Source organism: Lampris incognitus, chromosome 1 (genome assembly GCF_029633865.1).
Source record: "Lampris incognitus isolate fLamInc1 chromosome 1, fLamInc1.hap2, whole genome shotgun sequence".
NCBI classification, from domain to species: domain Eukaryota; kingdom Metazoa; phylum Chordata; class Actinopteri; order Lampriformes; family Lampridae; genus Lampris; species Lampris incognitus.
Genome location: NC_079211.1, coordinates 14,593,195 through 14,608,412, shown reverse-complemented (window position 1 = coordinate 14,608,412; position 15,218 = coordinate 14,593,195). Strand labels below are relative to the sequence as shown.

Sequence of the window (15,218 nt, the reverse complement as noted above, 5' to 3'; positions counted from 1 at the left end):
TCTTGCTGTGAGGCAACAGTGCTAACCACTGGACTACACTGGACCACTGTGCCGCCAATATGTAGCTGGTTTGTCAGTCAAAATGATCAACCATGCTGTCGGAAGCCCCTAATGCTCTCATACAAAGAGTGCAGAATCGTATAAAGTTCCCAAATCCCTGTGATGCTCAACGCAGTCAGGAATTTTATGATATAGAAGAGTTCACCAATGTAGTAGGACCAACTGAAGCTATACCTGCGCAAAACATATATACATAGCACTGGTCATATTTAGATTAACAAGGCTGTGCTTGTGTGAATTTTCCTGCCTATTTTTCATAGATGCCCCGCTGAACTGGCCACCCCTAGCTGTGCTAATAGTTGGCAAATGAGCTAATTTGTTCCTCTCTTTGTGTCCTTGCTTCTCCTTTGGAGCTCTTTACCCTTTTACTGTGCTCTTCATGGGTGGCCTGTAAACAGGGCACTAACACTGACAGGGTTAGAGGGTTGATCCCGACCGGTCCGCCAAGCCAGAAAACATAATCACTCAGAGTCAAAGCCATATTTGGATGAGAGCGTTCGCTTGGTGGCTTTTTGAAAGAATATCAAGAGAGGTCCGTCCAATATTGACTGTACTCTCTCGTTCTGTCTCTTGCTCCAGGTGTGTAAGCTACGCGAGCGGCTCCAGGAGCAGCGGCAGGCTCGGGAGCTGGAGCAGCACAAGCACGCGGTGGCGCTCACCGACCTGCGTGCCAAGCTACACGAGGAGAAGCTACGTGAGATGGCGGCGGCCCGCGAGGCCCTGGCGCGGCAGCACGATGCTGAGCTGGCCCGCACGATCAAGATCCGCGACGGAGAGATGCAGAGGCTCCAGGGGCTCGTGAATGCGTTGAGGGATGGCGCAGCAGACAAGTTGAAGAACGCCCTCCTTGGGGAGGCCCGGGAGGAGGCCAGGAGGGCCTTTGATGGGGAGAGGCTAAAGCTGCAGCAGGAGGTGGGAATAGGGGTGGGAGGAAGTAGGATGTGTCTGCTGGAATGTGTGTTTTTGGGTAGGGGGGTTGAGCTTTGTGTTATTTTTATGTGTGTTTGTGTGTATTTAGTTCTGCTTAGAATGCCCCTAAAAGCTTATTGTGGAACAGTATGTGTGTGTGTGTGTGTGTGTGTGTGGGGGGGATTATGTTGGACTACACAAGCGATTGGAATTTAGTTATTGAAAAACAGGAAGCGGTATGGAAAAGCACTTGGTGCCAGGCTATTGTTTAACTGTCGCCTTTTCAGACAAACAGCATCTATCATTGCTATTGTTTGGTGGCATTCAGCCTATATTGACAGTGTGTCCTTGTGTCTTTTGTTTGTGTGTGTGTGTGTGTATGTGTGTTGTTTCTTAGGTCCAGGAGCAGAAGACAGCAAGGAAGCAGGCCGAAGAGGCGCTGGCCACGGCTCTGCAAGCAGATAAGGCCAAAGCAGCCGATCTCCGCACTGCCTACCAGCAGCACCAGGATGAGGTGCACCGCATCAAGCGGGACTGTGAGCGAGCCATCCGCAGACTGGTGAGACCACGTTCTGCTGTCTCGCAGAGACGTCACGCAGCATTTACCCTAAACTGTTCCTCACTTGCTGAATTTTTTTTTTTCTTGAAAGAAGACTTCCTGTAATGTGTAATGTGGCCCAGTGATGGACTTGGCTGCCTGTCCAGGGTGTCTCCCCTGCCTGCCACACCATGACCGCTGGGATAGGCTCCAGCATACCCGCGACCCTGAGAGCAGGATAAGCAGTTTGGATAATGGAATGGGCTTCCTGTAATATTCCCTAAAGACACACTTTGTACACCTGTAACTAAAGAAGCAGCCATTTTACTTTTGGGTGATAATTCCTATTTGTACAGGATGACTAATAGTCAAAATATATTTAGAGTCCATTTTTCCAAAGCGCAATTGTCACAAATTTACCCCAGTATCACTGACAGTTGTGATAAACGTCACACTTCATCCTGCCATCTCACCCATATATTGTACTCCTGTCCTTCACAATCTAGGTTTTGGCAGAACTGCTGTGATACCATGTCAAAAATACTTTCAAAAACTATAAAAGTCTCTCCCCATATTGCCATATTTGGGCTCCCAGAAGGCTACTACCAAGTCACCTCTAAGCAGTTAGATGTTCTAGCTTTTGCTTCCTGACTGGCGAGACGCCACCACCTTCTCTGCTGGAAGTCTACCAAAGCTCCTCCAGCTCTCAGTGGCTGAAGGGTACCGTGTCCTTTCTTAAGCCAGAGAAGGTCAGATACGCTGTGAGAGGTCACTCTGATACCCTCTATGGCAGATGGCAACCCTTTCTGATGTTTTTTTATCTCTCTTCAATCGCTGTCTCCTGATTAATGCCCTCCCTCCTCTCCCTTTTTTCTGTTCTTTTTCTGTTCTTTTTTTCTTTTTATGGTTGTTATGGTTGGGTTGATTTATTAATTGATTTGCTCGCTTCATAAATGTGTTCGTTTTTTTTTTTGATACTCCAAAAAATTTTATTATTTAATTTTATTTTTATTTCAGCTTAAGTTAACCTAAGCAGAATCCCCACCTAAACAAAGGGACAAAAGTCTTCATCCGCAGACGATTTGTGTTAAAGTGGGATTCAGTGAGATGGGTTGTTCGATGGAACGCGAGCCAGAGTATAAACCATGTCCTGTTTTATTCCAACACAGGGATTTGACTTTCCTAAAACTCAGAAATGACACTGTCAGGGCATGACCCGTGCCACTAACAGACTCACTAAAATGAAGCGGGTGGAACCAGAGCTGTTTTATACAAACCTACCTACGGCTTAGCATAACAAACACGGCAGCGACGGTTTTATTCCCGACCATACTTTATCTGTCGTCCTTCCTGCTAAAACTCCAGGTTTATCTCCCTGACCCCGTGCTCAGTTTAGAAACAAATGACTTTATTGTCTGTATTTCACTGACTTTTATTGTACTTCCTGGTTTAGCTTATCCTCATGCCGGGTAGTGAAGCACTCTGTCCCAAGTATAGTTAAGCATTACCTACACGACATAAAAATAGATCACAATAAAGGACATTGTTGATAGCAAGGGGATGTTTCAAGGAAGCAGTGTTTTATTTTGTGCACATTCATACGTACAAGCTCGCATACTTAAAACCTAAATAACTGGTCCGTAATGAGGACTGCAGGAAATTCCAGGAGATAAAGGGGAAGAATGGAAAGGGAAGGGGGAACGGGGACAGTTCCAGAGGAAGCGGAGTTACCAGAACAAGAACAAAGCTACGTGAATTAATTAGAGCCAGAGAGCGATATTGGTCCCCGTTGTGAGCCCACCGTTTGGCTCCTGAGCTGCAGATCACAAAGCCTGTCAGGTTAACCATTGAGAGTGTGAGGAGTCAGATGGTGTAGGAGGGTAGAGGCTGTTTTTATTGTGCAAAATTTTGGGGAAATGACTTCATGCAGTTTACTGCAAAAAAAAAGTGGAACAGGGTCAGCTTTTGTGGAATTTTGTGGAATTTTTGCCAGAGGACACGGTGGTGCACACGGTGGTCCCCTCACAGCAAGAAGGTCCTGGGTTTGAGTCCCGGGGTAGTCCAACCTTGGGGGTCATCCTGGATCATTTTCTGTGCGGAGTTTGCATGTTCTCCCCATGTCTGCGTGGGTTTCCTCCGGGTGCTTCGGTTTCCTCCCACAGTCCAAAGACATGGAGGTCAGGTGAATTGGCCATACTAAGTTGTCCCTAGGTGTGAATGTGTGTGTGTGTGTCGGCCCTGCTGGGATAGGCTCCAGCATCCTGCGACCTGAATTCGGATAAGCGGCTTGGATAATGGATGGATGGATGATGTAGCTGATGGAGGTCAAAGCAAATAGTGTATCCCATTCCCTTCTAAACACATAGCCTGAGAGATAGTACACCGAGGGTCATTCTGAGCACTCACCCATGAACATCTCAACTTGGGGTTAGCCGTTGATTAATGCATTAAACATTAAGATTTGAGTAAAGAAATATAAAGATTGTTTCCTCTATACCCCGTATTGTTGGAACTGTCTCTACTGCGCCCCACCCCTCTTCTCCAGAGTATCAGATTTGAATACTGGTGTGGGCTATGACGGTGCCTAATGGAAACCATTTTGACTAAACAGAGTCTTGCCGTGTCTTTCTTTTTCACTCTTCCCCACCATTTGTTGTTTTTCCATCTCCTCCACTGCCTAATTGCCCTTGTTCCCTTTCCAGATGGATGAGTTGAAGGGGAAGGACCGGGTGGTGTCTGCCTTGGAGAAGGAGCTGGGTGTGCAGGCCGGCTATGCCCAGAAGCTACAGCTCCAAAAAGAGGCCCTGGATGAGCAGCTGGGCCAGGTACGAGAGGCGGAGAAATACAACCATGGCAGCCCGAAAAGAGAGGTGATGCCAGGTCTTGGAGATAGCCCCGATCTGCTCAACAACCAGGTATACACACACACACACACACACACACACACACACACACACAGACACACACAGACACACACACATGGTGAACAAATAAATGTCTGCACCAGTTTCTTTGTATGCATTTATGCATGTATTTATGTATTTATGCATCTATGTATCGTTCAAGTTTATATCCACTTGTTTTAATGCAAAAAGTTTTAAGTTGCAGATAAGAAATGCAACGTCGCAAAAACTGCTTTCATGCTCACTTGCGGTAGAAACCTAGAAAGGAGACACAATAAAGTGTGCTGGAAATGGAATTTAGGAGTAAATGATTACATAGGGGATGGAGTCAGTAGTGTTTGCTTTAGCCATAACAGTGCAGTCCATTGTATTTCCTTGTTTTCATATATGGACAACATGAATATGAGCAGATACTACTGACATTAACATGCAGTGATAACGCCTCCAGTGGCAAGTAAGCATTGACAGCGCTCCATGTTTTTTTTCCCCTCTGGTAGTTAGCCTTTGTTGACTGTGGTATTTGTGCTGTTGCTGAGCGACCATTATTGGCACTTTTTTTTGATGATGTAGTGTTGGCGTGCTGTCTGCACAGTGAGGCGGAAACACGCACTGATTTGCATTTTATTTGGTCGACTTTTCAAAAATAAAGTTGGAATTTGCAGAATTTTTTTTTATGGAAACATTGTTTATGTGTCCTCACACCTACTTCTACCATGTGCAGGACATGCATGCAAACACAGTGTGTAGAATGCACTTGTTCATAGACACGCACTTCACCTCTATAAAGAATAACATGTTTACACAGACACAAGTTTACATGGAAACTTTTGTGCGTCCAGTGACGCCTCTGCAATTGTAAAGACAAATGCTGAAGCGGACACACACACAGATCCAGTACATACACGGGTGTGAAAAATTCATGTATTGCATGTAAAAATCCATATTTGAGCTCATCCTCCATCTCATTGCCTCCCTTTTCTACCTCCTTTGCCCACCTGCATGACCTCCCTCTTTCTCAGTTTGTGTCCTCCTCCTCCCTTGTCCCCTCTGTCTCCCAGGAGGTGGAGGAGCGGGACATGAGGAGGTTCCAGCTGAAGATAGCGGAGCTGCATGCGGTCATCAGGAAGCTGGAAGACAGGAATGCACTGCTCGCTGACGAAAGAAACGAACTGGTGAGGAGCGCACGTGTGCACGCGTACGGCAAACGGTGTAGACAAATAAACACGCATATACTGCACGTGTACATACGGACGTGCTCAAATTTGTTGGTACCCCTCTACAAAAACAAACAAGAATGCACAATTTTCTCTGAAATGGCTTGAAACTGACAAAAGTAATTGGCATCCACCATTTTTCATTCCATATTTCATAGAAATTGGACTTTATTTTTTATTCTTATTCAACATAATATTTTAAATAACAAATGAAAATGGCATGGACAAAAACGACGGGACCCTTAACCTAACATTTTGTTGCACAACCTTTAGAGCCAGTCACTGCAATCAAACGTTTTCTGTAGCTCTCAGTGAGACTTCTGCACCTTTTAACAGGTATTTGGACCACCTCCTCCTGAGCAAACCACTCCAGCTGTCTCAGGTTTGAAGGGTGCTTTCTGCAGACTGCAAGTTTCAGCTCTTTCCATAGATCTTCGGTAGGATTCAGATCAGGACTCATAGAAGGCCACTTCAGAGTAGTCCAATAGTTTGTTCTTATCCATTCTTGGGTGCTTTTAGATGTGTGTTTTGGGTCATTATCCTGTTGGAGGACCCACGACCCGTGTCTGAGAGCGATTTCTGACACCGGGCAGTACATTTCGTTCCAGAATGCCTTGATAGTCTGGAAACTTCATTGTGCCCTGCACAGATTCAAGGCACCCTGTGCCAGACCCAGTAAAGCAGCCCCAAAACGTAACAGAGCCTCCACCAAGTTTCACTGTAGGTATGATGCTCTTTTGTTTGAAAACCTTCTGTGAACATAGAACTGATGTGACTTGCCAAAAAGCTCCAGTGTTGACTCATCTGTCGAAAGGGCATTCTCCCAGAGGGATTGTGGCTTGTCAATATGCATTTTATCAAATTCCAGTCTGACTTTTTTTGGTTTTCTTTTAAAAGTGGGGTCCTCCTGGGTCTTCTTCCCTGGATCCCACTTTTGCTCAAAAAGCAAAGGGTGGTGCGATCAGAAACTGACATACCTTCACCTTGGAGTTCAGCTTGTATCTCTTTGGCAGTTATCCTTGGTTCTCTTCCTACCATTCACACTCTCCTGTTCAGTCTGAGGTCGATTTTCCCCTTGCGGCTGCGCCCAGGGAGGCTGGCTACAGATCCAAGGACCTTAAACGTCTTGGTATTTGCAACTGTTGTCACAGGAACATCATCCTGCTTGGAGATGGTCTTCCAGCCTTTACCTTTACCATGCTTGTCTATTATTGTCTTTCTGATCTCCTCAGACAACCCTCTCCTTTGCTTTCTCTGGTCCATGTTCAGTGTGGTGCACACAATAATACCAAACAGCTCAGTGACGACTTTTCTACATTTAAATAAGCTGAATGACTGATTACAAGGTTGGCGACGTGCGATACTAATTAGAGAAACTAATTAGGTTGAAATATCACAATAATCCAACTATTTATCATCTTTTCTAAAGGGTACCAACAAATGTGTCCAGGCCATTTCAGAATATCTTTGAAGAATAAGCAATAATTCATCTCTTTTAAAAGCTTCTTTGCTTTATTCTTTGCCATACCAAAGACATGCAAGTATGACAAAATATATTTTAATTTCATCACTTTTCCCAAGGAGTGAAGCAGTATAAGCTGTAAAGGTACCAACAGATTTGAGCATGTCTGTATGTACAGTCATGTATGGGCACAATACATGTAATGTGGAAATGCACATTATGTGTGGATGCAGACTGGCAATATACATATATATATAAGTTAACGCATACACATGCACACATGAATGCTAATGCTCTTGCATTGGCAATCTGTTGACTTCATTCTCTGAGCCTCAAACCATGATCTTTTTGTCTTGAGAGTCTGTCAGAAAATGTAAGTGATTTCTAAAAAAAAAAAAACGATCTTGTCCTCTCTGACCCGGTCCAGCTGAAGCGGGTGCGAGAGGCGGAGAGTCAGATGAAGCCCATGTTCGAGAAAAACAAGAGGCTGTCGAAGAAGAATGATGACCTCCTGCAGACACTGCAGCGCATGGAGGAGAAACTCAAGAATCTGAGCCGAGAGAATGCCGAGATGGTGAGACCCCAGTGACTCATCCCCTCGCTCTGCTTTTCCTATCTCCTGTGCTCATCTTTTCCCTGTGATTTACAAATTAGGCAATAAAAGTACAAATATTAGTAAAAAGGCTAGGTGTTTACATATTTATGAATTGAGAAAGGGGAGTTCATTTGGGAAACGTCTTCCAGTTTCATTCTTACTGACACTGAGAATACTGAGAAAGTAAGACCCCTTGTGGCCATTTAGGGTAACGCATCAGAATAGATGTGTACTCTTACCACCTGAATGACTGAGCTTAATCTGCACAGACAGTTTTCACTGGGCAATTTCACAATGCGGTTTTCAATATTCTCGGTCTTCCTCTCGCTTTCTCGCAGAAGGAGAAGGCCTCCTCTTCTCGCCCCCAGTCACAGCAGCAATCCCATCAACCCCAGCTGAAGCGGCCAAGCTCCCTGACAGACCTAAGCCATGCCCATGAGGAACAGGAAGTGGAGTTCCTCAAACTGCAGGTTGCCGAGCAAAGAGGCATCATCGATGAGCTCACGCAGGTCAGCGTTCGACCTGAGTCGATTGCATTGGACATTGTGTTAGCCTGTTGTCATTACAATTGATTTGTAGGTGTTCTTCGTTCTTCTGTCTTACTGTCCGGATGTGCCCTGTCCCTTATTTTAGGAATTATTCCGTGGTTGCAAATATCCTTATTATGGAGCGCTTCCACCTATAGGCTCTCCTGCTTTGAGTAACGTGTTCATCGCCCAATGCCTGTCATTGCTATTACATTCAAATTATATATATATATTTTTATCTTTAATGCTTACATTCAAGAGACAGGGTTTATCACTGTCAATCACTTAGGTTCAGAGTGAATCTTAATAAATTTTGACCATATACTTTGTGGTTGATATAAATGATACAGAAAGAAATCCCAACCCCTGGATGGCTCCCCTTCAACCGCTGGCCTGGGGCAAATTAAATACCCCATAATAATAATTACGACAATAATTTGAAACTCGGCCCTGTGATGGCCTGGCAGCCTGTCCAGGGTGTCTCCCCGCCTGCCGCCCAGTGACTGCTGGGATAGGCTCCAGCATCCCCGCAAACCTGACAGCAGGATAAGCAGTTTGGATAATGGATGGATGGATGGATGATTTCTATATTATTTTGTAAAATTAGAAGCTGCAGAAGCAAATTTGTCATTCTTATCTCAATATTTTGAAGATGGCACATATTTTGATTAAAGCCTTAACATGTTGTGTGATACCTGTAAAAATCTATAGCATCTAACCTACCTTTTCAGGTATATCGGTAACAAAGTTTAAGACGTTGATTTATGGTTTTGTTTCCCTACTAGGAACGTGACCGGTTGGTGATCAGCAAAAAGAACAGAAGAAAACCTGTTAAGCTATCTAAGGTGAGTGTGTGTCTGTGTGCCGACATGCAAATGCAGATAGACATCTATATTTTCTTTTTGTTTTTTCTTATAATTTGTACTTGTGGTTTGGCTGCGGTGTACTGTGATGTTTGTGGGATTTAGGTCATCTTGTATGCTTGTGTATGTGTGTATGTATCTGCTGTAGTCACACAAAAACATTCAACTGATGTTGTCACTAAGCAACCCCCTCACCTGCGCTAAACTGACTGGCTAGTTCCGTTTCATTGGAAGTGTGTGTGTGTGTGTGTGTGTGTGTGTGTGTGTGTGTGTGTGTGTGTGTATGTGTGTATGTGTGCACGTGTGCGTGTTTGTGTGCATGGCTAATTAGGCTCCAGGGACTTGATAGCATCCCTCAAAGCTGAAAGCACCAAACATTAGTCTGCACACAAACACACACACACACGCCGTTCCCACAACTGCTATCAAACGTGTTATTTTTTTATGATATTTTTTAAATGTCTTTCTAGCCCAAGGTTCCAAACTGAATCCAGACTTTAGAGGCCAGAAACGTGAATTTGTGTGCGGGTGTTTTCTACGCTTATCTGTTTCCTTTGTTGGGCCTAGTAAGTGAGATTAGATGAGGTGGCTTTTTCAGAGATAATTAATGAGACAGGGGTGTGGGTGTATCTGTCACCTGCTGAGCTGGGACGCCAGGGGAGCATGCTGATTCTGTGTGTTGGAAGGAGAGGAGGAGGAGGAGAAGGAGGATGCACCACGTTTTCTCCACATCTCATCTCTGCTCAAGAGTCGGGCACGGCTGCTTGGCACCGGGACTCTTACCTGGCAGTCACTCTGTGTTACTGGGAACTGAAAGTGCAAACTGAATATATGAACTGGGAGGGACCAGAAAACCACAGATCATCTTCAGTAGCTTCGACGTTACCAAACTCCTCGTCTCTCGATCGTCCCTGCCTTGCGGGAGTGCGACTAACAGACAGTTTTGCCTCAGAGTCAATAATCAAGGACTGCAGCGACTGGTGCAGGTTGGCGGGTATAAATCGGAGCGTGATAGATGTGTTTTGGGAAGGTCCCGTGCAGTCTGGCGTTGGGAGTTTGGATTCTGGCTGCAGCATGTCAGAGTACATCCTCCTAATCCTCTACTTCTCCTCCTTCATCTGCCTGTGTGCTTTAGTCTGTCTCTACTTTTCGGGTTGCCAGGAAATGACCTACAAACACGATGGTAAGGACCCGGTGGGGTTGGAACGAAGATAATTGCATTAAAAAAAAAAACTCTACACCCACGCAGAAGCTGGATCTTGTGCTTATATAATTGACACAACAAAGAATTATTAAAAAACGAAAACTGCTTTCTGGATTTCGCCTGATAAAGACCAGCTTTGGATGCAAAGGATATCAGTAAAATGTTTTGCATGAAATGGAGCATTAATCCATGGCACAGTGACACAGTGGTTAGCGTGGTCACCTCACAGCAAGAAGGTCCTGGGTTCGAACCCCGGGGTAGTCCAACCTTGGGGGTCATCCCGGGTCATCCTCTGTACGGAGTTTGCATGTTCTCCCCGTGTCTGCGTGGGTTTCCTCCGGGTGCTCCGGTTTCCTCCCAGAGTCCAAAGACATGTAGGTCAGGTGAATCGGCCGTACTAAATTGCCCCTGGGTGTGAATGTGTGATGGACTGGTGGCCTGCCCAGGGTGTCTCTCCGCCTGCCGCCCAATGACTGCTGGGAAAGGCTCCAGCATCCTCGCGACCCGAATTCGGATAAGCGGCGTGGATAATGGATGGATGGATGGATGGATGGATGGATGGATGGATGGATGGATGGATGGATGGGAGCATTAATCCCATATACACAGAAATGCGGAAACATTTGCATTAACTCGTTAAAGATGTTGGCTCAGTAACCTAAGCGATGTGATATAATGTGTGATGTGTTTTGGGAGATTCCTGGTTATTTTGAATGTGTGGGACAATTCGATGGCTATTTTGAATTTGTCCTCTTTTTTTGGGTTAAGAGGAATTGAAAACTAATGTGAATGGCCCTTTATTTTTGTGCAATGTGAGAAGCTTTTGTGTGTGTGTCCCTTACTTTGTGGTTATGTATAACATCTCTTAAGTGTTTGGTATCCAGGTTGTTTGTTTTTTTTACCTTTGTTTTATACATCTGGTGCTAAAGCATTTCTCTTTCTTTATTTGTCCCTCCGTCTCCTCCCGTCCTGTTGCTGCTTGCAGAGGCATGTTGTGGAGACATATTTTGGATTTGATGAAGAGTCGGTGGACTCTGAGACCTCCTCTCTGACCTCCTACAACACTGACCTGACTGACCGTACCCCCGCCACACCCGAAGAAGACTTGGAAGAGGTAAGAAACGAAACGCAACCAAGTAAAAATAAATTCAAATAATGGTTTTGGATACACGGCGGCACAGTCGCCAGCATTTTCCATTTTCGGATGCCCTCATTAAATATTGATCACTGTGATCGCCGCATAGTTTGCTGTGGACCGCGAGTGCGGGTCTAGTCTTGGAAAGGGGTGGGACACCAAACAACAACAAAAACAACTCAGCTGGCTCCTGTTTTGTTTGGAAACAGAAATCTGGAGTCACAAAATCCACCTGCTGGTTTCAATCAGTGCCATGTTATGCTTCAGGACAGCCCTGGTATTACCTATTCGTAATCCTATTCGTTCTACCTTGAAATTAGTGAGTATTGAGGTTGAGCATGTCTGTGTGTGTGTGCATGCGTGCGTGTGTGTGTGTGTGTGTGTTTCTGATTTTGTCCTTGTGAACCTAAGGGAGTGTCCCGTGAGGAATCAGAGCTGCGTTTCCGTCAGCTGACAAGGGAGTACCAGGCTCTCCAGCGAGCCTACGCCCTCCTGCAGGAGCAGACCGGGGGCTCTCTGGATGCTGAGAGGGAGGCCAGGGTTCGTAGTCTCTTTCAACCTCTGGGTTTCCACATACTCTATATTCCAGCTGTGATTTATAGCCTCTCTGTCCTTTACCAAGAGCGCTTAGGGATCTTGACACTAACCTAAACCTGTCCGCCTTCTGCCTTACTCAGCGCATGGCCATAACTTTCGAGAACAGCAGGTCTTGCGTGTTGCATTGGTATTCTTTGTACTTTACTGTTTTTACTCTACTTTGTATTTTCTGTGCCTCGTTGTCGAGTTGTTGTCGGGCAGACTCACCCGTCCCTGATGTTCCCTCCACAGACACGAGAGCAGCTGCAGGCTGAGCTGAGCAGCTGTCAGGCCAAGATCGCCGACCTGGAGAAGGCATTAGCTGAGAGGGGGCAGGTAACAAAGAAAAAGGGCGGGAACAAGACTTGCCTGGCCCCACTCTCATTGGCCCCTCTCCTTGTCTGTCTGGCTGCTCTGCTCCTGGCCTGGCACTATGCCGACAGGGTCTGCCGCTGAATCCTGTGATGTCACTTCCAGCCTGTGTTATGTCACAGCTCTGCACCTGCATGCTCCACCTCACCTTTTCTCTTTCTCATTGTTGGCTCCTTTTCTTTCCGGGCCTTTCAGCGCCGCCGTTTTTGGAGAAGAGACTGAATCAACTTGAACTCTATGTAGAGATAGATTGAAAGTGCGAAAGAGCATCTTTAGTTCTTAGAAAATGTTAAAACAAAAAAGTTCAAGTTTTTCCTCAATTGGCTAAGCAACCCAAATTGAGTGGTACGTGTGTAATAATGTTTAGTCGAAGTAAGGCTATTGCATTCATTTCATTGCTAAACATGCTGCTGCGGAGTGCTTTACCACTTGACTTTCCTGAGGAACATGAAAGCTATTAAAAGTTGGTTATCATAAGAATTTGGTAACTCGCTTCTTAGTACGCTATTAAATTTGTTTTGTTTTGTTTTTTTGCTCCACATGTTCATTGCACGTTGCCTGTTCCACTGTGGCTGGATGCACCACTGTCTGCTGATTCCCTGTTGCACTGCTGTTATTCACCTGAGAATGCCTTCTGCTCCTCTGTTGTTATGAACACCCTACAACTGTGAATGCAGCCATTTCTTTTTCTGTATCCTGATGGTAGACTGTCTAATTTTGGATCAATAAACATGTTTCTGCCATTCTATCCCTATTTGTTTGGGTCTGTGTTTGCATGTACTGTGTGGCCTAACTGTAGATGGTCTCTGTTGGGATGGAGTTGACTCTTGGTGCTGTTTACATTGGTACTGCCAATTGTTAGCCTTTTTTGAGGTTTGTGGATATATCGCACACCCTTTCCCATCTTGGGTCTGGCTCCATCCTTGGGTGTGTAATTGTCATTGTATTACTTGACGATGTTTGTGTGTGGTTGTGATGGCAGGACTCCAAATGGGTGGAGGAGAAGCAGTACCTACTCAGGACCAACCAGGAACTTCACGAGAAGGTAGATGACATTTGACGTCACTCACTGGCAATGCATCGCTTTACAAGAAGTGTTGATGTCAGGAGCCCTCGACATCCTTGTTCACTTAATCTGCACTTAATCCCTCTGTAGTGCTATTGCTCTATGACACGAAGTTGGGATAAGAGATGGTTAATACTAGTGCTGCACGATTAATCTAATCGCAATCGCGATGTCAGCCTGTGCAATTATATAACCACAGAAGGTTGCGATTTAATTCAATAATAAAGTGTGCGTGTGTGTGAACGTCTGTTTGTGTGCAGTCTGCATATCTACGCCCATAATTAAGAGATGACCAATCAGTCTCTGTTTAGGCAGTGAAGCGTGTGCGGTCTACGGTCACATTACACTTCCCCGCTTCCGGTGTGGGAAGATGGCGGCGCGAATTCACGTTTGCGGCAGCCTTACCCAGTACCGTCCACGCAGTGTCTTTGTCCACGTCTTGCGTTTAAGTTTTGTCTTCCGTTTGATGGCTGGGAGAGCTGGCGCTGGATCGGCTGGGAGAGCTTGGTCTGCTGCGTCCTGTGGGCCCAGGCACCACGGCCCTGCTTGGAGCTGCGACCGAGGAGGTAACACCGAGGGCGGTCTGACAGGACTCGGAAGCGGGGCAGGCTAAGCTAACTGCTAGCCTATGCAGACCGGCAGTTCCAATAACACCGAGGACGGTCTGGCGGCGGCCTCGCCTGGCATTGACTGTGGTGTTTCTGATTTCTGATGACTAGCCGGTGTGCTGTGTGCAGACCAGAGAGAAGGAGGGAAAAAAAAGGATACTGATGGCGAGCAGGTTAACGCTGATGAACTGAAGGAAAAAAAAACGCGACCGCTATTTTATGGCGATATTTTGGATTCAAGCTCAGCGACATTGAGCAGAAAGAGGTACTGTGTAAAACATGCAAAATGAAAGTCGCTATAAGTCGCGGCAACACGACAAATTTGTATTATTTGTATATGTATACATTGTTATTACATCGCGAATCGCAATATTGTCCACAATAATCACAATATGACTGTTTCACCAAATCGTGCAGCACTAGTTAATACCTCTAGCTGAGTGTAAAACTATAGTCCAGACTCAACCCAGATTCAAGGCTTCAGTGAAGGTTGCTCAGAACAATGACATGCTTGGCTAACTGAAACGCATTTACATACTACTATAACACTGTATTTGTGCGTGTGTGTGTGTGTGTGTGTGTGTGTGTGTGTGTGTGTGTGTGTGTGTGTAGATGTGTGTTCTGCAGCAGGCTGAGTTGCGGCTGCAGGCGGAGGTTCAAGATGCTAGGGACCAGAATGAGCTGCTGGAGTTCAGGGTGCTGGAGTTGGAAGTAAGGGAGTGTAACCCCATCAAACTGTCACCAGGGGGTGACACCAACAGCCTCACCTCCAGACGCAAGACTTACATCCAGTGACTGACCAGACAAATAGACCATGAGACATTGTATACTACTTCACAGAAACCTTTTAGCTTTTTTTTATGGGTTTTTTTTTTTGGCTATCATATGTACCCTCCTTTCCTTGTTTTGCATGTCAGCTGCCTGCACATCTCCCCATGCCTCATCACTGAACTGGAATGTTTTTTTTTATAATGTTGAGATATGTACAAAAATTTTGTGTTGAACTGAAGATGATTATAAGTTCTAATGGAATAAAATATATATTTAAATTCACCATTACACCTCATTTTTGTTCCTTTTGTTATTTGTCCTTGCATGCATTGCTTTATTTTTTTGATGTTTTCTGTTTGATAATGTTTGAGGTCTGTTTGCAGTCTCAGGTTCGACGTGATTATTCATAAATGGC

The 15,218-nt window shown here is 45.3% G+C and overlaps 1 protein-coding gene across 2 annotated transcripts in view; it reads left to right on the top strand.

The window, feature by feature from the left end:
• Positions 1-15,218, top strand: part of jakmip1 (janus kinase and microtubule interacting protein 1) — a 41,197-nt gene that overhangs the window by 19,783 nt on the left and 6,196 nt on the right. The window contains exons 3-14 of one of the 2 annotated variants that reach the window (XM_056273622.1): positions 640-972; positions 1,367-1,528; positions 4,210-4,422; positions 5,469-5,582; positions 7,514-7,660; positions 8,059-8,226; positions 8,994-9,053; positions 11,261-11,389; positions 11,822-11,950; positions 12,239-12,322; positions 13,341-13,403; positions 14,645-14,743. In XM_056273622.1, the coding sequence (XP_056129597.1) occupies positions 640-972; positions 1,367-1,528; positions 4,210-4,422; positions 5,469-5,582; positions 7,514-7,660; positions 8,059-8,226; positions 8,994-9,053; positions 11,261-11,389; positions 11,822-11,950; positions 12,239-12,322; positions 13,341-13,403; positions 14,645-14,743 (1,701 nt within the window). Of the gene's footprint in view, positions 1-639; positions 973-1,366; positions 1,529-4,209; positions 4,423-5,429; positions 5,583-7,513; positions 7,661-8,019; positions 8,227-8,993; positions 9,054-11,260; positions 11,390-11,821; positions 11,951-12,238; positions 12,323-13,340; positions 13,404-14,644; positions 15,080-15,218 lie in introns of those variants that run through there. The other variant, XM_056273706.1, reaches the window with a different exon arrangement.